At 41.6% G+C, this 25,555-nt stretch overlaps 1 protein-coding gene across 2 annotated transcripts in view; it reads right to left on the reverse strand.

Moving 5' to 3' along the window:
* Window positions 1-6,084: 6,084 nt before the first annotated feature.
* LOC126416741 (serine/threonine-protein phosphatase 6 regulatory ankyrin repeat subunit A-like) overlaps window positions 6,085-25,555 on the reverse strand; it is a 716,260-nt gene continuing 696,789 nt past the window's right edge. For both annotated transcript variants that reach the window (XM_050084586.1, XM_050084577.1), the window contains exon 17: window positions 6,085-8,154. In XM_050084586.1, coding sequence (XP_049940543.1) covers window positions 7,696-8,154 — 459 coding nt within the window. In that variant the 3' untranslated portion in view covers window positions 6,085-7,695. The remainder of the gene's footprint in view (window positions 8,155-25,555) is intronic.

The following is a 25,555-nucleotide window of genomic DNA, read 5'->3' on the forward strand; positions in this document are numbered from 1 at the left end:
ACACAACTATTTATTGTGTGCAATTTACACACAGGAGGTGTTTCCACCAAAGATGTGACAAAGAACAACTCAATCAATTTTCAAAATCTAGCATCACAGGAACCAGTGACTGCTTGTACCTAGGAAAAAAACATGAACTACAAACCAAAAATGAAGTAGGTGACCAGGAACTTAGGCAGTACAACACATTATCTAAAGTAATTATGGATCATCTTGAATGAATTCCTCCAGGAAATACGTAAAGCATATTTTCAACAGAAAAGTTCTTACTCGGTTAAAAAGAACTGAAATTAAATAAGGGGCAACCCTGCAACCTCCTCTCCATGAACCAAGGATCTTGCCAAGGTGGTATGATTTGCACGCTTCAACAATACAGATAGACGTACTGTAGGTACAACCACAATAGAGGGGTATCTGTGGAAAGGACATACAAACATATGCTTCCTGAAGAGTGGCAGCAGCCTGTTCAGTAGTTGCATGGAAACAGTCTGGATGATTGACTGATCTGGCCTTGCTGTGCTGGTACTACAAACAGCTGAAAGCAAGGGGTGACTACAGCCATTATGTTTCCTGAGAGCATGAAGCTTTACTGTGTGGTTAAATCACATGGTAAGTATTCAGTATCATATTCTAAAGATAAAATAGTCAAATATCTGGATGGGGACTACTCAGGAGGATGTCATCACAAGGGGAGGGGGAAACTGACGTTCTATGGGTCAGAGTGTGGAATGTTATATATCTTAACAGCATAGGCAGATAAGAAAATTTAGAAAAGGAAATTGATAGGCTGAGTTGTCATATTGTGGGAATTAGTGAAATTTGGTGTAGGGTGAATAGGACTTCTCGTCAGGTAAGTACAAAATTACAAATAAAAAAATCAAATAGGGGTAATGCTGGAGTTGGTCTAATAATGAATGAAAATCAGAATGTGGGTACAGCATAGTGAATGCATTATTATAGCCAAGATAGACATGAAGTCAATACCCACCACAGTAGTAAAAGTTATAACCCAACCACATCTGCAGTTGATGAAGACTGAAGAGTATATGATGAGATGAGAGAAACAATTCAGATAATTTTGAGAAAAAAATTAAATTGTGATGGGAGACCAGAATTTAATAGTAGCAAAAGAAAGAGAAAGACATTTAGTAGGAGAATATGGACAGGTGGAAAGGAATGAAAGAAAGAAAAAAGCCACCTGGTAGAATTTTGCACATAGCATAATTTAATCAGCCCTAACACTTGTTTGAGAATAATGAAAGAAAGTTGTATATGTCAAAGAAACCTGGAGACACTCGAAGGTTTCAGATTGATTATATAATGGTAAGATAAGAATTTTGGAAGTGATTTTAAATTGGAAAACACTTCCAGAAGCAGACATGGAATCTGACCATAATTTATAAACAATAGCTAAAACTCAAGAAATTGCAAAAAAAAAAAAATTAAGGAGATTGGACCAGGATGAGTTGAAAGAGCTAGACGTTGCTGAGAGTTTCAAATAGAGAATTTGGCAACAATAAGTTTCTGAAACAGGAGAAAGGAAATCAGTAGAATACAAATGGGTAGCTTTGAGAGATGGCATAATGAGAGTAGCAGAGGACCAAATAGGTAAAAAGTCAAGGCCTAGTAGAAATCCTTGGATATCACAGCAGAAATTGAATTTAATTCATGAAAGGAGGAAATAGAAAAATGCAGCAAATGAAGCTAGCAAAAGGGATTACAAACATCTAAAAATGAGTTTGACTGGAAGTACAAAATGGCCAACAGGAATGGCTAGAGGACAAATGCATGTCAATAGAACACTGCATAATTGGGGGAAGGATAGATATCACTTGTAGGAAAATTAAAGAGGCCTGTAGAAAAGAGAGAATCTACTGCTTCAATATCAAGAGTCCAGAGTGGAAGCAGTACTTTGCAAAGAAGAGAAAGCTGAAAGGTGGAGAAACATATAGAAAAATACAGGGGAAACAAGCTGGCAAAAGGGAATACAAACATCTAAAAATGAAATTGAATTGACTGGAAGTAAAAAATGGCCAACAGGAATGGGGGGGGGGGGGGGCCTCATGAACACAACACTAGAGTTAAGGCTAATTAGGTATACCAAGGCACGGGTTAACAAGAACTGCAAATTCTCACAAAGTCAACCCAGTCAAAATTTTCAACAAATTACCAGTTTTGGTCTAAGGATCTAAAATTTTTTAAAATTAAGTGGTACAGCTGGCTATCAGATCACCCATTTTAAAACATTCAAGAATTCCTTGAGATGCCTGAAGAGGATATTAGTGTTTAGCAAATTTTCCTATAGTTTATTGTATTGCTATGTGCTGTGTTTATGTTTTGTATAACTACAAGGTGTACAACTTTGTTTCCGATGTTTGCCGATAGATGGCGACATCGGTACGTAGCAGTCAAAAGAAACAGATCACAGATGTCAGGCAGTTAGCTTTGACCTCAGTCAACATAACCTCATTCAAACATTAGTCGATTTGTGTCTGCATCGTAAAGTTGTTCTTGATTGAAAATGTCAGTTTACTAACCCAATTTTTGTCATTTGTGGGAGGTGTTACTGTTTTGTTTCAGCCTGGAGAAAACAGGGGCTGAGCCTCATCGAATGATCTCAGGTACATATGGTAAGGATGCTGTTAGTGCAAGAACATGTTGTGAGTGGTTTCAACGCTTCAAGAACAGTGATTTTAACGTCATAGACCAGCATAGTGGTGGAGGAGAGAATTTTTTCAAGATGCAGAATTGGAGACATTGCTGAGTGAAGACTCGCATCAAACTCAAGAAGTATTGGCATGATTAGTGGAAGTGACACAGCAAGCCATTTCAAAACATCTCAAGGCTATGGGCATGATTCAGAAAGAAGAACTTGGGTCCCATGTTAGCTGAAACCAAGAGACATTGAACGGCGTTCATGTGTTTTTCAACAGTTGCTTCAGAGGCAAAAACGGAAGGGATTTCTGCATAGCATTGTGACCAGGGACGAAAAATGGGTTCATTATGATAACCCTAAACACAAAAAATCATGGGGATATCCCAGCCATGCTTCCACGTTGACGGCCAAACCAAATATTCACGGCTCCAAGATCATGCTCTGCATTTGGTGTGACCAGCTCGGTGTCACATACTATGAGGTGTTAAAACCAAGTGAGACAATCACAGGTGCTCATTATCGAATGCAAGTAATGGATTTCAGCAGAGTATTAAGAGGCAAACAGCTGCAATACAGCGAGAGGCACAATAAAGTGATTTTGCAGCACGACAACGCTCATTAAAATGAGAAGTCCTACCCCACCTGCAGTGTTCTCCAGACATTGTGCTCCCTCTGACTATCACATGTTTAGATCAGTGGTGCATGGCCTGGGTGACCAACACTTCCCATCTCATGAAGAAGTCACAAATTGGATTGAATTGTGGATCACTTCAAAAGATGAACAATTTTTTCATGTGGGATTCGTACATTGCCTGAAATATGGGAGAAAGTAGTGGCCAGTGATGGAAAATACTTTGGCTGATACACATGTAACCAATTTCTTTCGTTAAAGCCTCAAATGTTGGGGAAAAAATTGTGGAAGTAAAGTTGTACACCTTGTATGTACTTATATTTTGTATAATTATGTCTTGTATGCTGTAACCAGTTATTATTGCACGGGTTTTGTACCATTCCATAGTATACTATAACTTATTGACACTAGCTTTTAGTAATTTTCCTATTGTGTATTTTATTACTGCAGTGCTTAATATGTATACTATAGTTAATTGATACTAGTTTATTGTATTATTATATCCCCACATGTATTACTACATCCTGTATTATATTATAATGACAAAGCCTATTTCATTGTAAAGTGATTGATGGTGAATAAAAATTTTTGATTTTTGATTATCATGTATGTAAAAAATTAAATCAAGTTCAGATCTAAAAATGGCAGTAATTTCTACTTAGATCAAGAATTGTAAGTCTGTGCTTGTGAACTGCAGCAACCGGAAATGTTATTTATAACTGTTATAGAATGTAGATCACCACGGGGACAATTTCAAATACCCTTGTCAAAATATGAGTCACTATTAAGCCACCTAAGAGACAAAAGGAAACAAATGATAGACTGGATATTTTAATACTTTTTAAAAAGATTCATGTAAGAAGAATGTTTTGGAAATAAATGTCAACCAAAAACGTGTTCCCATGTTATAAAAATTGTAATGCATTGGGATAAAGATCACATTGAGATTTCATCAGATTTTGAAAGAATATTACTCCAGAACTCCATTCAAAATGCACTCAATTGGTGCTGAAGTATCTTGTGATCTGTGGATAGCACTGTCTCAGAAAAGTATGTCTACACCATTTTTTTCCTTCTGCAATGTCACTCAAGGCAATTTATCACAAATGCAGGTGGTGTCTAATTATTTATAAGTTAATTTATGATGTTAGATGTAGCTGTAATATGCCAGGTCCAGTTACAAAATGTAAGTGATTGCTTGAAGAATGAGCTTGTCTCACTGGATATGACTGACATTATCAATGATCACAGCTAGGTTAGCATTACTGTTATTTATTATGATAAATAGACTACTGAATACCATAACTTCTACAACCATAAAAAAAACACAAAGTATATCTATTTAAAAAAGTTGATAAAAATGCTCTTAATGCCTTTTTAAGAGACAGTCTGCACTCCTTCCAATCTGATCATGTAAGCGTAGAAAAGTTGTCGAATGATTTCAAAGAGATAGTGTCAACAGCAATTGAGAGATATATGCCACATAAATTAATAAGTGATGGTACTGGTCCCCCATGGTACACAAAACAGGTCAGTTCACTGTTGCAGAAGCAGAAAAAAAGCATGCCAAATTTAAAAGAACACAAAATCCCCAAGACTGACAAAGTTTTGCAGAAGTTCGAAATATAGTGCATATTTCAATATGAAATGCTTTCAATAATTTCCACAATGAAACTCTGTCTCAAAATCTGGCAGAATACCCAAAGAGATTCGGGTCATACATAAAGCACACCAGTGGAAAAATGAAATCATTACCTTCACTGCATGATAACAACTGTGAAGTCATTGATAACAGTGCCACTAAAGCAGAGTTATTAAACATGATTTTCCAAAACTCCTTCACCAAAGAAGACAAAGCAAATATTCTTGACTTCCAATCAAGAACAACTGCCAAGATGAGAAATGTAGAAACAGATATCCTCAGTGTCACAAAGCAGCTTAAATCACTTAATAAAAGCAAGGCTTCCAGTCCAGATTGTATACTAGTCATGTTCCTCTCAGAGTAAACTGATACAATAGCTCCATATTTAGCAATTATATACAACTGATCGCTAACAGAAAGATCCTTACCTAAAGACTGGAAAATTACTCAAGTCACACCAATACCCAAAAAGGGAGGTAGGAGTAAGCCATTAAATTACAGACCAATATCACTTACATCAATTTGCAGTAGGGTTTTGGAACATATACTATATTCAAACATTATGAAGTACCTCGAAGAAAATGATTTATTGACACATAGTGAGCACGGATTCAGAAAATATCATTCTTGTGAAACACAACTGGCTCTTTTTACCCATGAAGTAATGAGTGCTGTTGACAAGGGCTGTCAAATTGATTCCATATTTTTAGATTTCCAGAAGGCTTTTGACACCATTTCTCACAAGCATCTTCTAACCAAACTGTATGCCTATCGAATATAGCCTCAGTTGTGTGACTGGATTCATGATTTCCTGTCAGAAAGGTCACAGTTTGTAGCAATAGACAGAAAGTCATCGAGTAAACAGAAATAATATCTGCCGGTCCCCCAAAAGGAAGACTTACACTATCCTTTGCTCAACCTATCTTTGGCACAGAAAGGGGTAAAATATGCTGCTATAAAAATGTTCGACAAATTACGAGATGAAATAAGGTGTCTGATAGGCAGCAGTAATAGCTTCAAAAATAAATTGAAATCATATCTCCCTGACAACTCCTTCTACACCATAGATGGATTCTTGAATAGAAATAAATAAATCTATAAATATAGTATATGCATTTTGTGCCATTTAAGGGAATGGGGTAAATAATAGAAATATTAATCTTTAACTCTGTATTGTAATATATACATATATATTAAAAAAATTTGTTTCATATGTGCATTTCTTGTGCACTTGACATGTTCCACATCATAACTTCTACCGTACTGTGAGACTGATCAATGGAACACAACCAACTAACTAACTAACTATCTGTATGGTGCAAAAAGCGGCAATTGACACTGAATAAAGAAAAATGTGAAGTTATTCACATGAGCACTAAAAGAAATCCGCAAAATTTCGATTACGCGGTAAGGCACACAAATCTAAATGCTGTAAATTCAACTAAATACTTAGGGATTACAATTACAACCACCCTAAATTGGAACGATCACGTAGGTAATGTTGTGCGTAGAGCCAACCAAAGACTGCGATTCATTGGCAAAACACTTAGAAGGTGCAACAGGTCTACTGAAGAGACTGCTTACACCATACTTGTCCACCATATTCTGGAGTATTGCTGTGCAGTGTGGGGTCTGCATCAGATGGGACTGATGGGTGACATTGAAAAAGTATGAAGAAGGGCAGCTCGTTTTGTATTTTCGTGAAGTAGGGGAGATAGTGCCACAGACATGATATGTGAATTGGAGTGAAAATCATTAAAACATAGGTGTTTTTCTTTGCAACGGGATCTTCTCATGAAATTTCAATCACCAGTTTTCTTCTCCAATTGTGAAAACATTCTGTTGGCACCCACCTACATAAGGAGAAATGTTTATCACAATAAAATAAGAGAAATCAGGGCTTGCACAAAAAAATTTAAGTGCTCATTTTTCCTGTGTGCCGTTCAAAACTGTAAAAGTAGAGAGACAGCTTGAAGGTAGTTTATTGAACCCTCTAGCAGGCACTTTATTGTGATTGGCAGAGTACTCACAGAGACGTAGATGTAGACTACTCAGACTTTTATGAATTTGGAAGGAGTGCCTCCATAAGATGAGTTTGTTTATAAAACGTTATGACTTAATGAAATATTTTAATCACACACAGAGGAATCAAGCATAGATCTGATAATAAGTTAATTCTCTGGGTACAAGGGTTCAAAATGGCTCTGAGCACTATGGGACTTAACTTCTGAGGTCACCAGTCCCCTAGAACTTAGAACTACTTAAACCTAACTAATCTAAGGACATCACACACATCCATGCCCGAGGCAGGATTCGAACCTGCGACTGTAGCAGTTGCACGGTTCCAGACTGTAGCACCTAGAACCGCTCGGCCACCCCGGCCAGCAGTACAAGGGCATGGTGCAAATACCAAATTTATGATTTTGGATGATTTTAATCCATTGGATTAGTTTTAATAGAAAAGAAAAATCTTGGCTTCATTTGTATTACTGGTAGTGTCCAATGAACAAAGGTGCATCTGGAGAAAATGGTTTGTTTTGGCTCCCATACTACTAATTTTTTATCATTTATAGACAATAGAAATCAATTATATTAGACTGAAGACTTCATTTTTGATATCTTGTAAACTTGAAATGTGCGCTTTGTACTGTGTAACAAGTCTCTAAGTACCCTGTCAATATGAAGCCATTAGCCACTTGTTAAGAAGTCACATAAACATTACGTAGATGCAATTATGCACCACCAGCTTTACACTGTTCAGTGAAATTAACAAAGATGTTGTGCCATTTCTAAAAGATCTGCATATTTTTGATTCCTGCTCTGAAGTGCCAGATCATAAGCAGTTATATTTTCATTGTCTTGTGCACTAGCATCAGCACCTGCATGAAGCAAAATGTCTGGAACTGCTGAGTTCATTAGGTGCCAATTGTCACTTGCAGCCACTAGAATGAGGGATGTCCTCCCCTTTGCATCTCTTTCATCCACAGGAGTTTGTATCTCTTCTAAAAAATATTTGATGATCGCACAATTTCCAGACAGAACTGCACGATGAAAGGCAGAGTACCCTTCATTATCAAAGGTGTCTACACTTTTTCCCACATTCAATACCTGCTTCAACATTTCCACACTGGTTTCAGCTGCAACATGTAGCAGAGTTGTCTTGTGTTCAGGGTCCCACCAGCAGTCTAAAAGGTCCATTCCCATTGAAATCAGGTGCTCCAGTATCTGTTTACAGTGTAACACAAAGTATGAAAAAAATTAATTCTAGAAACAATAGGTTCATCTAGTTACAAATTTGTACATGTAGTATTGTTAAGAATATTGAAATATCACAGTTAACTTCTAATCAATGTTTATCAGCATATTTTGTTTCTAGTTGTTGATTTATTGCCTGTAGATTCATTTCAAAAAATTTTCCTGTAATTGATACAACAAGAGCACATACTGGGGCTACATTTAAGTAGTGTGCAATATAATCTGTTCAAAGTTTTTAATGACCCTAGCACTGACAGAATGTAAAACCTCTTTCTATTTCTTTAACTTGGTAAATGTTTATGTGCTGTTTTGGGTTTGTAAGATATCCCAAAATAATGAGAAAAATGCGGTCTTAGTAAAATAATACAAGACATCATTTACATTGTAAATTAAGTTTTTGTGTGACCTGTAGACTATCTTCTCAAACATTATTACTCACCACTTAACACCAACCTAACCTTTACCAGAAAAAAACTGCCTGAATGTTTAAATGCAGATTGTGGAGAAATGCAGGAACCAACAACCCTATTCCTTTTATTGAAATTTAAACAAAGGTTGAAGAAAGGCAAACTCAGACTCATAGCATTTGTAATTTTAGAAAAAAGCTTTTGACAATATTGAACTAAATAGAGTCTTTGAAATTCATTTGTGCTGAAATGTATGTAAGTATAAACATTTATGGGAACAGTTTGTTGCGTATACAGTTATACGTATTCCCATTTCCCATATTGGTGACCCCGAAGTTTCCACATCTTCTGCGACTTCTGCTCTGGCTGTGTGGAATCAACAGGTTTTATGTTTGATGCCATGACTGCCTCACCCAACGTTTTATATGAGGATTTGGAGGCTCAGGTACTACTACCAGGCCTCTCCAATCCCCTGCCAATGGTTGTTTCACTGCTAATGGACAGTGATTCGCAATCTCCAACAAAGTTACCTCAAACTTTGCTGCTCTACAATGGCCGAGTGTTACGCCATTACCTCAAACAATGGACTCAGGTTTTGTGCCACTGGACTGTACACACCAACATGTGAAAGGTGATGTGGACGATTTCCAGAATTGTGTAACGTTCGATCACTCATGTAGTGTTCACAGGGACCTAAATTTGCACACATGCTTTGATCCTCTACACGCCACAAAGTTGGATACAGTAGTGCCGTGTGCAACGCCGCTGTTCGTGCAAAACGCACAGACGGTCAACTACTGTCAAGCTACGCCAGTTATGCCTTCCTCACAATTTAATAACGGACATTTTTATACATCAAGTTCGCCTGACTCAACCACCAGATCTCTCGTCCAGTTTCTTGACCATGTGGGTTCGAGCACACCCAACACGGCTTCGCCATCCAGGAACGATGTACCATGACAATGTGACTGCCAGCAGGTTTCACCAGTGACTTATGATGCTACCACACAGGTTGCATTTCCGATGTGCACAGAAAACTCTCACTGTTGACATACCATGTAGCAAACCTCCCCCCCCTACCCCCCCCCCCCCCCCCCCCCCCCTTCACTCACAAGGGCCCCAATTCTGACCATACAGCCGCTTGCTCCTTCCGCAGTACCATCTGCGCCTGCCACGCAGGCCTTCCATGTTATTTCCGAGGTTGGACAATTTATGTACTGTGCCTTTAACCTCCGGTCCAGTTTATGGGCTTACCTCACACGCTGCTCATCTGTTCATTCCCAAGGTACCGACCGTGCCTGCTGCATCGTACTTATGCCTGCCGCGTCATGCTTATGTTACTCATCAGCAACATTGCAACCGGCCATTGTTCGGGACATGTTTGCTAGTAACATGCCCACGCCAGTAGTGGCGGGTTACAGGACAGCCTATCATACCATGGGACAGGGGACAACAGCCCCCCCCCCCCCCTCCCACCGGCTGTCTGCCGAAGTTACCTCCTTTATAAGAGGACAACCTCGTTTCATGGTTTGCACTTGTGGAGCACTTTTTTGAGTTACATCAGGTTACCGATGAAAACTAAATTTCTATGTCCCGTCATGCATCTCCATGACCACTCAGATTTAATTTGTGACCTCCTCCTTTCGCCACTGCCACCGCCAAAATACAAGTTTGCCAAGAAGACAATATTGGACCGACTTGCCCACTCGCCACAGGAATTAATAATCAAGATTCTGTACAAGGAATACCTGGGGGACCACACCCTGTCACAATTCTGGCGCTGCCTTCGGCTACTTGTGAGTGAACACATGATGCTGGACGTTACCCTGTGCGTGGTATGGTCTGCCAAGTTACCTATCGACCTGCATATACACCTGCTACCACACTCCTTCGAGTCTATAGGCTCTCGCCTTCGCATCACAAATCAGCTGTTTGCACTACTGCGACAAAAGCAACCAGCACACCTCTCACCACTGGTTGGCACTACACCGCCTGTTTACCGGCCATCTGCAGGCAGAGGCAGGGCTTGTTCCACCTCCACACCATCTACACCACCGGCCAGCACTCGTTTGCTCTCTCCTCTTTCCAAGCACTCAAGAATTGCACATGCACCATACGTCTCGGTTTACATTCTGGAACAGACAACGAGGAGAATCCTTCTCCACTGTCACAATCACCGTCACCTCCACATCCGGCTAATCCATACTGTTGGTGCCACAAGATTTTCGGGGATGAGGCCAAGAACTGCAGATTACCTTGCCAGCATCCAAACGCTGACCTCAGGATCTAAAAGACGTCAAGTCCTGTGGGGAACTTCACAAGCATACTCAAACATTGCACTCCGTCCACTCGTCCTCTTGGCTGAGCGGTCATTTATTTTTGACTGGCATTTCATTCCAACTTGTTTTCCTAGTCGATACAGGTGCTGACGCGTCCATCGTACCTACATTGTTGGCTCCTCCTGTTTTTTCACCAACGAAGTTGCTTCTACGCACTGCCAACGAAGCAACATTACAAACTGTCGGCTCTGCTGAAGTTATGGTGCATCTTATCTCCTTCTCTACATTTCCCATTGACTTTTTACATCACTGACATTCACGAACCAATTCCCGGTATAGATTTCTTGTCCCATTACTAACTCTCCCCGAACATAGTCAAAGGTTCAGTGCTACACCACCCTTCTGACACTCAGATACCTTGCTCAGGCATTTATGCTCATCATTCCGTTTCTGTCGCGACATGTGATTTGGTTCATGAGTGCTCCACCCACGCAGACAAAATTGTGACCTGTGTCACTAATTTACTGTCACAGTATGACACAGTGGCACAACTCCTTCGGCAAAACGATGAGTTGAAACAATGCATTGCTCACACTTTCGACGAGCTCACCGCAGCTCGTACCTTGCTGCTGCAACTGCAATACACAGTTCCTTCACCTGATTGACTTTCATCAGCAGACACCAGCATGGACACTCTTCAGGTTAGTTCAAAAACATTCATTGCATGTGATGATTTGCTTTCAGTGATCTCTGCACCTGCAACATGCCCGCTACGTGCAGTGCGGTGTGTTTCAAACAGTTCTTCTAATGACAGTTGGTGCACAATGCGAGCATGCCCACCATGCAAGCAGCTGCCCCGCATGTTGGTAAACATCCCCCCTCTCTCATGCACCAACCACGTGATTCGGCAGCCATCGCTGTTCCCCGCATGACGCCAATACCTCTCTCGCCCGCACCAGTTACCAAACGCAAAGCTAACAACAGACAGTCGCTGCGTGCCCCGATTCGCTCCTTGCTACGCACAGCTGACCTCTCCAAACAAGCACACACCGCACTCATGTTATAGGCATGTGACTTTCACGCTGCCTTTTCCCACTCGTGCTAACGGCTATGTCTCATTGCGCCCCACTCATCCCAAAACTTCATGTCAGGACATTACTCAGCCTCGTGTGCAGTTCTCAGTCTCTTCCGTCACTGATGGAATGACACACAAGATAATTACTACTGCCGGCCCTCCTATTAGGCACAAGGTTAGATGCCTCAACCCCATTAAGTTGTGTGTGGCCCAGATTCACCCCTTCATTTCTTCTCCACAAAACTGTCTACAGCACAGAAGAAATATTCCCCTTTTGATAGAGAACTTCTGGCAGTTTATAAAGCCGTCAAACACTTTCACCCTGACATTGAGGACCATTCTTTCTTCATCCTCACTGACCATAAACCACTGGCAGATGCCTTCTACAACCCTCCTGAGGACCCACCCCCTTGGCGTTTCCAACACTTCGGCCTGGTCTCTCAATTTACTACGGACGCACGCTACATCAAAGGCACAGAAAATATCCCCGCTGATTTCTTTTCGCGGATCAATACTGTGTCATACATCATCGATTTATCTGACCTCACCACTCTCCCGGCCTCTGATGAGAAATCTCAAGCTCTCCTCACGTATCCTCCGACATTGCTTGTGTTTACCAAAGCCAAGTTCCCTGGCGTTTCGGATGAAGTGTGGTGTGACTCATCTACCTGCACTCTGTGGCCATTGCTCCCTCCCACTGACAAGCCTTCGACACCTTACATAATATCGCCCACCCTGGCATCTGCACCAATACATGCCTCGTCACCGAGCATTTTGTTTGGAAAAATGTTAAGCAGGACTGTCAAACCTGGGCACGCAGCTGCATTTCCTGCCAATGCAACAAAATCGGACGCCACACCTCTCCCCCCCTTGGCAAGTTTGACATTCTGCAAGGACGTTTTTGTCATGTACATATCGACCTTATCGACCCTCTGCCACTGTCAGAGGCCCACAGATATACACTCTTCAAAATTGACTACGTCTCATTGGGTGGAAGCTGTTCCTTTACCCAACATCACAGCAGAAACCGTTGCCAAGGGATTCGTCTCATCGTGGAATGCTAGGTTCAGTTGCCCATCTACCATCCCCACCGACCAGGGTCGACAAGTCCAGTCTGCACTTTTCACAATTCTATGTAAGCTTTGCGGTATTAAAAAAGTTTGCAGACAGCCTACCACCCGCAAGGCAACCGTTTAGTGGAACGATGACACTGCAGCCTTAAAACAGCACTCAGGTGCCATGATTGCCTCTGGTCTGAGGCACTTCCTTGGGTGTTATTCGGTCTCCATTCGACCTTTACACCTGACTTACATGGAACCATCTCCAAATTCGTTTTCAGGGAGAACCAGGTTTTACCTGGGGAACTTATCCTGCCTCAACCACCCGAGGATTTCCCCACCTCCCCAGACTTTATTAGTAGAATGTGCACTCACTTTAGACATGCACGGCTACACCCGCCTACCAGCCCGATAATGAGTTAGCTCATCCCATGGTAGGGCCTTCTCCTTCTGATGATTCGTGACCGCAGTTCATGGGTTTCCCAAGCTTGTCATCATCAACCCCATGCACAGGTTTTGATGACGTTTCATCTACTGGAGATACTTGCCCCCGACTTTCAACTTGTGCTGCAATGTACCACCTAATCGCAACAACAACTTGTCGATTGTCGTTTTCGACAACAGTGTGCTCGTGCTCCTTACAGACATTGCAGACTCGACACTCAACAAGGAACTAGACGTCAAGATAGTGCATAGCCTGTCCCTCCCCCAAGTGTGCAATCCATCAAGAGTTCGTGCTTTCATCTCTTAGGCAGCTCGATCTGCATTAGGGGCAGGCATGCTCGCATGCTGCACCCCTCCCCACACCTCTACTCCCAGGCCGGCCGATGCATCATCCAACCCTGCTGGCTGTCTGATTATGATGTGGACCTGCAGCCCATCACCGCGCCTTTGTACGCCACCCTGACTGAGATGGAGCTTCCAGTTGTGCGCCTGCCACCTCGCACTACTCACTTTGACACCGACGCCCACACGACCTCCCCTCAGGCCTCACAGGCCGTACTCCGTACTGCGTGTGGGGGGTGGGGAGGGGGGGGGGGGTGCTCTGTGTGGTGTCAATAGGTCACATCAACTACATAAAGCATGAGCATAATCTTTGGACTCTAACTGCTCTGATGAGCTGCCATGTTAATGTTTCAGTCAGCCTTTGTACCTTGTACAGTGTACATGTGTATCTTTCTTTGTGCTGAAATATATGTATGTATAAACATTTATGGGAACAGTTTGTTGTGTATACAGTTATCCGTATTCCTGTATCCCATAAGAGCAACAAAAGGTTGTCTGAATCTTGTACAGAAAGCAGATTGCAATTCTAAGAGTCACATGACTTGGAAGGTCGGCATTAATTGAGAAAGGAGTGAGACAGTTTTGTTATTCAGTTAGTTGAATTCACAATGCAGTAAAGAAGACAAAAGAGAAATTTGAAAAAATGAATACATATTATGGGAGATGAAATAAAAACTTCACTGTTTGCTGATGTAACAAGAATTTTGTCAGAAATGGCAAATATAAGGTGAATTGAATTGAATGAGTAGTTGTCTTGAAAGGAGGTTATAAAAAGAGACATAAATAAAACAAGAATAAAGATGTGCGATTGAATTAGGGAATGTGATGCTGGGGGGGATGATTTAGAAAATTAGGAACTGGAAGTTGGTAAACAATTACAGAGATTCGAGTCCACACAGAGGCTTACCAGCAATCAGTCTTCCCACACACCATCTGTGATTGGAACAAAGAAATAGGGAAAGTGAAAGTGGTATAAAAAGTACCCCCTCCCCCCCCAACCACATATCATAAGGTGGCTTGTGTAATATGGATGCAAATATAGAGTATAAAAATAAACATAAGAATAAGCATGTGGCTCCATGAATTTTTCCAGTGTAATAATTCTTTGAATTCATTTTGGATCTCCAGCTGGAACATCTCGTGTTCGGGACACAATATTTCAGTGGTCCACTTGGCCCCATCTTCAGGTGAGTAGGCCATCACACCATCTCACTGGAACAGAAATCAAACATGCCACAGCAGCTCCTTTATACACTGACCGTGGGTCCATCACGCATGCACAAAAATACCTGCGCTCTAGCAACAAACACAACAGCACACCTGTGGTGAAAGCTCACTGGAATGATAAATTAATATCAAACACTACTGACAGTTTTTGAAGACCAAGACAAGGACCATTGTTTCTTAATGTCAAACAGAACAGGGTTCCAACTCTTACTTAAAGGATACCCCTTATCTCTGTTTATAACATTGTCAGATAGCCATATTTCAATGGCTTCTTTCACTACACAGTTACAATACCGTGATGCAGGGGCAACCACTTGTGTCTCATAGTACAATATTTTATGTCCTTCTGTAAGACAATGTTCCACCACTGCAGATTTTTTTGGCTGAAATAAGCACGTATGGTGATGATGCTCCACGCAACCATCCTGAACTGTACAAATTGTTTGTCCAATATAGACTTTCCTGCAATGGCAGGGAATCTTGTAGACTCTGGGCTTTGTGAAACCGAAATCAGCCTTGACTGAGCCTAACAGGGCTCTGATCTTAGCTAGCGGATGGAATACACTTTTAACATTAAATTTCTTTAAAATTCTACCTATTTTTCAACATATGCTCTCCACAAAAGGTAGGAAAGCCACCAATTTGCTTGTATCTTCCATTGGTTCCTGCAAAGGTAAAATCTTAGAGCATGATGGATCTGATTGTCAGTGTAACCATTCTGCTTGATCACAGCTTTTAGACAGTCCAGTTCTTGTGTCAAACTATCTGCATCTGAGATGGTATAAGTTCTTTTTACCAATGTACATAGGACCCCGCTGCATTAGTACGGTGGATGAAAACTTGATGCATGAAGATATTAGTCCATATACATGGGCTTATGATAAACACTATGTCCTGATGTCCCATCATTCCTCCCATAGGCCAAGACATCTAAAAATAGAAGCGTTCCATCCTTTTCAACTTCCATTGTGGACTTAATATTGGGATGCAGGATATTAAAATGATCTAAGAAACAATGTAGAGAATCCCTCACATGTGGCCATACTACAAATGTATCATTGATGTATCTCCAGAAGCAAGTTGGTTTTAAGAATGAGATCTTCAGCACCATGTCATCAAAATCTTCTGTAAACAAACTGGTGACTATGGGCGATAATGGACCCCCTACCTTTTTTTGTGGGGAGTATATCTTCAAAAATACATAGAGTTTTAAAGAAATTTAATATTAAAAGTTTATTCTGTCTACCAGCTAAGACCAGAGCCCTATTAGGCTCAGTCAAGGATGATTAGGTTTGAGAAAGCCCGGAGTCCACAAGATTCCCTACCATTGCGGGAAAGTCCATATTAGACAAACAATTCGTATGCTCCAGGATCATTGCATGGAGCATCATCACTACACACATTTATTTCAGCCAGAAAAATCTGCAGTGGTGGAACATTGTCTTATGGAAGGACATAAAATGTTGTACGATGAGACACAAGTGGTTGCCCCTGTGTCGCAGCATTGGGACTGTGTAGTGAAAGAAGCCACTGAAATCTGGCTATCTGACAATATTATAAACAAAGATAAGGAGTATCCTTTAAGTAAGAGTCAGAAACCTGTTCTGTTTGAAATTAAGAAACAATGCTCATTGTCTCAGTCTTCAAAAACTGTCAATAGTGTTTGATATTGATTTATCATTTTCACGAGCTTTAACCACTGGTGCACTATTGTGCCTGTTGCTAGAGGGCAGCAATTTTTGTGCATGTGTGGTGGACCCATGGTCGATGTATAAAGGAGCCACTGCGGCGTGTTTGATTTCACTTCTGTTGAGATGATGTGATGGCCTACTCCCCTGAAGATGGTGGCCAGGTGGACTACCGACATATTGTGTCCAGATGATGAGATGTTCTGGCTGGAGACCCAATATGAATACAACATAAGAATAAGCAATCAGTCATCCACATTTAATTAATGCATGGCACACATAAACTCATAATAGTGTAGGGGGAGGGGTTTATTAGTGATTGGGAGCTCCGTTAGGCAGGTGATGGAGCCCCTTAGGGAAATAGCGGAAAGGTCAGGGAAGAAGGCCAATGTTCAGTCTGTCTGCTTGCCGGGGGGTCTCATCCAAGATGTGGAGGAGGCCCTGCCGGCGGCGATAGAGAGCACTGGGTACACCTGACTGCAAATTGTTGCTCATGTCGGTACCAATGACTACTGCCATCTGGGTTCAGAGGTCATCATCAGTTCATACAGGCAGTTGGTGGAGTTGCTGAAGGTGGAAAGCCTCGCTTGCAGGGTAGAATCTGAGCTAACTATTTGTAGTATCATTCCCAGAACCGATCGCGGTCCTCTGGTTTCGAGCCAAGTGGAAGGCTTAAACCAGAGGCTCAGACGATTCTGCGGAGATCTAGGGTGCAAATTTCTCGACCTCCGCTATTGAATGGAGAAATGTAGGGTCCCCCTGAATAGGTCAGGCGTGCACTACACACAGGAAGCGGCTACAAGGGTAGCGGAGTATGTGTGGAGTGCACATGTGGCTTTTTTAGGTTAGAGAATTCTCTCCCTAGGCCCGACAAGACGCCTCCTGAGACGCAGCAAGGTAGCACTCTGTCTTCAGGCCACAAGTGGCCCATCGGGACCATCCGACCGCTGTGTCATCCTCAGTTGAGGACGCGGATAGGAGGGGCGTGTGGTCAGCAAACCACTCTCATGCAGCAAGCTAGGAGTAGGCAAAATGCAACAGGGAATAACAATATTAGTCTGCTAATAATAAACTGCAGGAGCGTCTATAGAAAGGTCCCAGAACTGCTCTCATTAATAAATGGTCACAATGCCCACATAGTACAAGGGACAGAAAGTTGGCTGAAACCAGATGTAAACAGTAATGAAATTCTAAACACAGATTGGAATGTATGCCACAGAGACAGGCTGGACAGTGAAGGGGGAGGCGTGTTTATAGCGACAATAAGTGCAATAGTATCGAAGGAAATTGACGGAGATCCGAAATGTGAAATAATTTGGGTGAAGGTCACGGTTAAAGCAGGCTCAGACATGGTAATTGGATGTCTCTATAGGCCCCCTGGCTCAGCAGCTGTTGTGGCTGAGCACCTGAAGGATAATTTGGAAAATATTTTGAGTAGATTTCCCCACCATGTTATAGTTCTGGGTGGAGATTTTAATTTGCCGGATATAGACTGGGAGACTCAAACATTCATAACGGGTGCAGGGATAAAAATCCAGTGAAATTTTTTAAAGTGCTTTATCTGAAAACTACCTTGAGCCGTTAAACAGAGAACCGACTCATGGCGATAACATATTAGACCTTCTGGTAACAAACAGACCCGAACTATTTGAAACAGTTAACGCAAAACAGGGAATCAGAGATCATAAAGCGGTTACTGCATCGATGATTTCAGCCGTAAATAGAAATATTAAAAAAGTAGGAAGATTTTTCTGTTTAGCAAAAGAGACAAAAAGCAGATTTCAGAGTACCTGATGGCTCAACACAAAAGTTTTGTCTCAAGTACAGATAGTGTTGAGGATCAGTGGACAAAGTTCAAAACCATCATACAATATGTGTTAGATGAGTATGTGCCAAGCAACATTGTAAGAGATGGAAAAGAGCCACCGTGGTACAACAACGGAGTTAGAAAACTGCTGCGGAAGCAAAGGGAACTTCACAGCAAACATAAACATAGCCAAAGCCTTACAGACAAACAAAAATTACGCATAGCGAAATGTAGTGTGAGGAGGGCTATGCAAGAGGCGTTCAATGAATTCGAAAGTAAAGTTCTATGTACTGACTTGGCAGAAAATCCTAAGAAATTTTGGTCTTATGTCAAAGCGGTAGGTGGATCAAAACAAAATGTCCAGACACTCTGTGACCAAAATGGTACTGAAACAGAGGATGACAGACTGAAGGCCGAAATACTAAATGTCTTTTCCAAAAGCTGTTTCACTGAGGAAGACTGCACTGTAGTTCCTTCTCTAGATTGTCGCACAGATGGCAAAATGGTAGATATCGAAATAGACGACAGAAGGATAGAGAAACAATTAAAATCGCTCAAAAGAGGAAAGGCCACTGGACCTGATGGGATACCAGTACGATTTTACACGGAGTACGTGAAGGAACTTGGCCCCCTTCTTGCAGTGGTGTACCATAGGTCTCTAGAAGAGCGTAGTGCTCCAAAGGATTGGAAAAGGGCACAGGTCATCCCAATTTTCAAGAAGGGACATCGAACAGATGTGCAGAACTATAGACCTATATCTCTAACGTCTATCAGTTGTAGAATTTTGGAACATGTATTATGTTCAAGTATAATGACTTTTCAGGAGACTAGAAATCTACTCTGTAGGAATCAGAATGGGTTTCGAAAAAGACGAACGTGTGAAACCCAGCTCGGGCTATTCGTCCACGAGACTCAGAGGGCCACAGACACGGGTTCCCAGGTAGATGCCGTGTTTCTTGACTTCTGCAAGGCATTCGATACAGTTCCCCACAGTTGTTTAATGAACAAAGTAAGAGCATATGGACTATCAGACCAATTGTGTGATTGGATTGAAGAGTTCCTAGATAACAGAATGCAGCATGTCATTCTCAATGGAGAGAAGTCTTCCGAAGTAAGAGTGATTTCAGGCGTGCCGCAGGGGTGTGTCGTAGGACCGTTGCTATTCACATTATACATAAATGACCTTGTGGATGACATTGGAAGTTCACTGAGGCTTTTTGAGGATGATGCTGTGGTATATCGAGAGGTTGTAACAATGGAAAATTGTACTGAAATGCAGAAGGATCTGCAATGAATTGATGCATGGTGCAGGGAATGGCAATTGAATCTCAATGTAGACACGTGTAATGTGCTACGAATACATAGAAAGAAAGATCCCTTATCATTTAGCTACAATATAGCAGATCAGCAACTGGAAGCAGTTAATTCCATAAATTATCTGGAAGTATGCATTAGGAGTGATTTAAAATGGAATGATCATATAAAGTTGATCGTCAGTAAAGCAGATGCCAGACTGAGATTCATTGGAAGAATCCTAAGGAAACACAATCCAAAAACAAAGGAAGAGATTACAGTACGCTTGTTTGCCCACTGCTTGAATACTGCTCAGCAGTGTGGGATCCGTACCAGATAGGGTTGATAGAAGAGATAGAGAAGATCCAACAGAGAGCAGCGCACTTCATTACAGGATCATTTAGTAATCGCGAAAGCATTACAGAGATGATAGATAAACTCCAGTGCAGGAGAGAGTCTCAGTAGCTCGGTACGGGCTTTTGTTGAAGTTTCGAGAACATACCTTCACCGAGGAGTCAAGCAGTATATTGCTCCCTCCTACATATAACTCGAGAAGAGACCATGAGGATAAAATCAGAGAGATTAGAGCCCACACAGAGGCATACCGACAATCCTTCTTTCCATGAACAATACGAGACTAGAATAGAAGGGAGAACCAATAGAGGTACTCAAGGTACCCTCTGCCACACACCGTCAGGTGGCTTGCGGAGTATGGATGTAGATGTAGATGTTGTTGTTGTTGTTGTTGTTGTTGTTGTCTTCAGTCCTGAGACTGGTTTGATGCAGCTCTCCATGCTACTCTATCCTGTGCAAACTTCTTCATCTCCCAGTACTTACTGCAACCTACATCCTTCTGAATCTGCTTAGTGTATTCATCTCTTGGTCTCCCTCTACGATTTTTACCCTCCATGCTGCCCTTCAATGCTAAATTTGTGATCCTTTGATGGTTCAGAACATGTCCTACCAACCGGTCCCTTCTTCTTGTCAAGTTGTGCCACAAACTCCTCTTCTCCCCAATTCTATTCAATTTGTTATTCAATTCATTAGTTATGTGATCTACACATCTAATCTTCAGCATTCTTCTGTAGCACCACATTGCGAAAGCTTCTATTCTCTTCTTGTCCAAACTATTTATCATCCATGTTTCACTTCCATACATGGCTACACTCCATATAAATACTTTCACAAACGACTTGCTGGCACTTAAATCTATACTCGATGTTATCAAATTTGCCTTCTTCAGAAATGCTTTCCTTGCCATTGCCAGTCTACATTTTATATCCTCTCTACTGTGACCATCATCAGTTATTTTGCTCCCCAAATAGCAAAACTCCTTTACTACTTTAAGTGTCTCATTTCCTAATCTAATTCCCTCTGCATCACCCAACTTAATTCGACTACATTTCATTATCCTCGTTTTGCTTTTGTTCATGTTCATTTTATACCCTCCATTCAAGACACTGGCCATTCCATTCAACTGCTCTTCCAAGTCCTTTGCTGACAGAATTACAATTTCATTGGCGAACCTCAACGTTTTTTATTTCTTCTCCATGGACTTTAATACCTACTCTGAATTTTTCTTTTGTTTCCTTTACTGCTTGCTCAATATACAGAATGAATAACATCGGGGACAGGCTACAACCCTGTCTCACTCCCTTCCCAACTGCTGTTTCCCTTTCATGCCCCTTGACTCTAATAACTGCCATCTGGTTTCTGTACAAATTGTAAATAGCCTTTCGCTCCCTGTATTTTACCCCTGCCACCTTTAGAATTTGAAAGAGAGTATTCCAGTCAACATTGTCAAAAGCTTTCTCTAAGTCCATAAATGCTAGAAATGTAGGTTTGCCTTTCCTTTATCTATTTTCTAAGATAAGTCGTAGGGTCAGATTGCCTCATGTGTTCCAACATTTCTACGGAATCCAAAATGATCTTCCCCGAGGTCGGCTTCTACTAGTTTTTCCATTCGTCTGTAAAGAATTCGCGTTAGTATTTTACAGCTGTGACTTATTAAACTGATAGTTCAGTAATTTTCACATCTGTCAACACCTACTTTCTTTGGGATTGGAATTATTATATTCTTCTTGAAGTCTCAGGGTATTTCGCCTGTCTTATACATCTTGCTCACTAGATGGTGGAGTTTTGTCAGGACTGGCTCTCCCAAGGCTGTCAGTAGTTCCAATGGAATGTTGTCTACTCCCGGGGCCTTGTTTCGACTCAGGTCTTTCAGTGCTCTTCACACAGTATAGTATCTCCCATTTCATCTTCATCTACATCCTCTTCCATTTCCATAATATTGTCCTCAAGTACATCGCCCTTGTATAGACCCTATATATACTCCTTCCACCTTTCTGCTTTCCCTTCTTTGCTTAGAACTGGGTTTCCACCTGAGCTCTTGATATTCATACAAGTGGTTCTCTTTTCTCCAAAGATCTCTTTAATTTTCCTGTAGGCAGTATCTATCTTACCCCTAGTGAGATAAGCCTCTACATCCTTACATTTGTCCTCTAGCCATCCCTGCTTAGCCATTTTACACTTCCTGTCGATCTCATTTTTGAGACGTTTGTATTCCCTTTTGCCTGATTCATTTACTGCGTTTTTATATTTTCTCCTTTCATCAATTAAATTCAATATTTCTTCTGTTACCCAAGGATTTCTACTAGCCCTCGTCTTTTTACCTACTTGATCCTCTGCTGCCTTCACTACTTCATCCCTCAGAGCTACCCATTCTTCTTCTACTGTATTTCTTTCCCCCATTCCTGTCAATTGTTCCTTTATGCTCTCCCTGAAACTCTGGACAACCTCTGGTTTAGTCAGTTTATCCAGGTCCCATCTCCTTAAATTCCCATCTTTTTGCAGTTTCTTCAGTTTTAATCTACAGTTCATAACCAATATATTGTGGTCAGAGTCCACATCTGCCCCTGGAAATGTCTTACAATTTAAAACCTGGTTCCTAAATCTCTGTCTTACCATTATATAATCTATCTGAAACCTTCTAGTATCTCCAGGATTCTTCCATGTATACAACCTTCTTTTATGATTCTTGAACCAAGTGTTAGCTATGATTAAGTTATGCTCTGTGCAAAATTCTACCAGACGGCTTCATCTTTCATTTCTACCCCCCCCCCCCCCCCCAATCCATATTCACCCACTATGTTTCCTTCTCTCCCTTTTCCTACTCTCGAATTCCAGGCACCCATGACTATTAAATTTTCATCTCCCTTCACTACCTGAACAATTTCTTTTATCTCATCATACATTTCATCAATTTCTTCATCATCTGCAGAGGTAGTTGGCATATAAACTTGTACTACTGTAGTAGGCATGGGCTTCGTGTCTATCTTGGCCACAATAATGCATTCACTATGCTGTTGGTAGTAGCTTACCCGCACTCCTATTTTTTTTATTTATTATTAAACCTACTCCTGCATTACCCCTATTTGATTTTGTATTTATAATCCTGTATTCACCTCACCAAAAGTCTTGTTTCTCCTGCCACTGAACTTCACTAATTCCCACTATATCTAACTTTAACCTATCCGTTTCCCTTTTTAAATTTTCTAACCTACCTGCCCGATTAAGGGATCTGATATTCCACGCTCCGATCCGTAGAATGCCAGTTTTCTTTCTCCTGATAACGACGTCCTCTTGAGTAGTCCCCACCCGGAGATCCAAATGGGGGACTATTTTACATCCGGAATATTTTACCCAAGAGGACGCCATCATCATTTAACCATACAGAAAAGCTGCATGCCATCGGGAAAAATTACGGCTATAGTTTCCCCTTCCTTTCAGCCGTTCGCAGTACCAGCACAGCAAGGCCATTTTGGTTAGTGTTGCAAGGCCAGAGATCAGTCAATCATCCAGACTGTTGCCCCTGCACTACTGAAAAGGCTGCTGCCCCTCTTCAGGAACCACACGTTTGTCTGGCCTCTCAACAGATACCCCTCCGTTGTGGTTGCACCTACGGTACGGCCATCTGTATCACTGAGGCACGCAAGCCTCCCCACCAACGGCAAGGTCCGTGGTTCATGGGGGTAGGGATGTAGATGTAGATGTAGCTTATTTCACTAGCATTTGATCTACAGTTCTTTTACCAGTTTAAGTACATACACACAAACACAGATCTACATTAATGAAGCCACATGGTTACTAAATGTTTATGAGTGGTTGACCAGGTAGGTTCAGTGTTGTGGGGAGAGAAAATAGCCTGACCAGACAGGGAAGGTGAGAAGGGCACTCTCAGTGACAGTCTAGAGTGACAACTGAACAAGACAACCATCATTAAAAGAGAGGGAGAGGGAGAAATTGGGTGATGTGTGCACATCAGTAAGTGTGTGTGTGTGTGTGTGTGTGTGTGTGTGTGTGTGTGTGTGTGTGTGTGTGTGTAGGAGGGGAATGGGGGAGTGGGAGAGGGGACAGGAGATAAAGCGAGAAAGAGAAAAGGGATAAAAGTCTAGACACAGAAGGGATGGGATATAAAATAATGAGATGAAAGAGTAAGAGTACAGGGTGGAAAAAGGGACAATGAGAGATATAGGTCAGAAGGTTTGCCACAATATTAGTCACTTCGGACCTGCATAGCCCAGAAGGTACTGGTGCTGGGTGGAGGGGACCCAAATGGTTCAAGTACAAACACAGTTTAGAAAGTCAATGGCATTGTGGTGTGCAGCATATTAAGCAACCAAGTTGTCAAGTTTGCAACAGCCACTATCTACAAGAGGCCAGACTTGTGGGTAGGCAGAAGATTGGTTGTAACACGTACTTAAAAAACTGGATAGTTATTGTAGCACAGCTGATTGCTTTCACATGTAGCCTTTCCTCTGATATAATAGAATATGCTAGTGACTGAATCACAGTAGTTGGTGGGAGGGTGTATAGGAAAACCTTCGTTGTCCACCTGTGGGATGCATGATTGAGGGCAGAAGTGTTGCATGGATGGCTGACGATGTTCAGTAGGTTGACATAAAACCACTTTAAGTATGAGGATAATATTTAACGGAGGATATCTCTCATCTCAAGACACAGAAAGAGGTAATCAAAGGATGCAGCCAAGGTTTCTCAGGCATGGTTACAAGAGCACCACTGGTCTGGGACTGATTCACACAGTCACAGGTTTTTTGGTATTCCAGAAAACAATGGAATTACAAATAAGCTACCTCTGATTCTACTCCAGCTTCCTGCAAGTCAGTCCCTCAAGGATGTTTGAGTTGAAAGACCTGCCTTCTACACTCACCCATCACATCCTTCTGCAGACCAACCACTACCATAGCTTCTGTTATTCTGTCACAGCTTGGGCCATTAAAGGCGTCATTCAAGAAGTAATTTCTGATGCAGTCACAGACCTGACTTTGGTAAACACAGGCATGATTCAGGGCTCCAGATGTTGGCAGCAGGGTATATGGATCCTGCTGAGAGTCAGCTGCCCCCTGATTCCCATTATCTATCCATCTCATTCTTACTTTGCATATCTTACCTCTGATCACTTTTCACACTCTCCTTTTCCCTCAAACCATATCAATCAGCTTGTGAGCTACTAAAATTTAGTGTCTTTTCAGCTGTCAATGGGTGCATTTGTGTGTGTGTGTGTGTGTGTGTGTGTGTGTAGGTGTGTGTGCACATGCACGCGTGTGGTTGTTTGTGTATTTAACCTAGAAAACTAGCTGTAAGTCAAACACCATTACATCAGTCAGGCAAAAGATACCAGCTGCCAATCCTCATTTTTTTATTACAGTTTCTATCATGGACTTTACA

Source organism: Schistocerca serialis, chromosome 1 (genome assembly GCF_023864345.2).
Source record: "Schistocerca serialis cubense isolate TAMUIC-IGC-003099 chromosome 1, iqSchSeri2.2, whole genome shotgun sequence".
Classification (NCBI taxonomy): Eukaryota; Metazoa; Arthropoda; class Insecta; order Orthoptera; family Acrididae; genus Schistocerca; species Schistocerca serialis.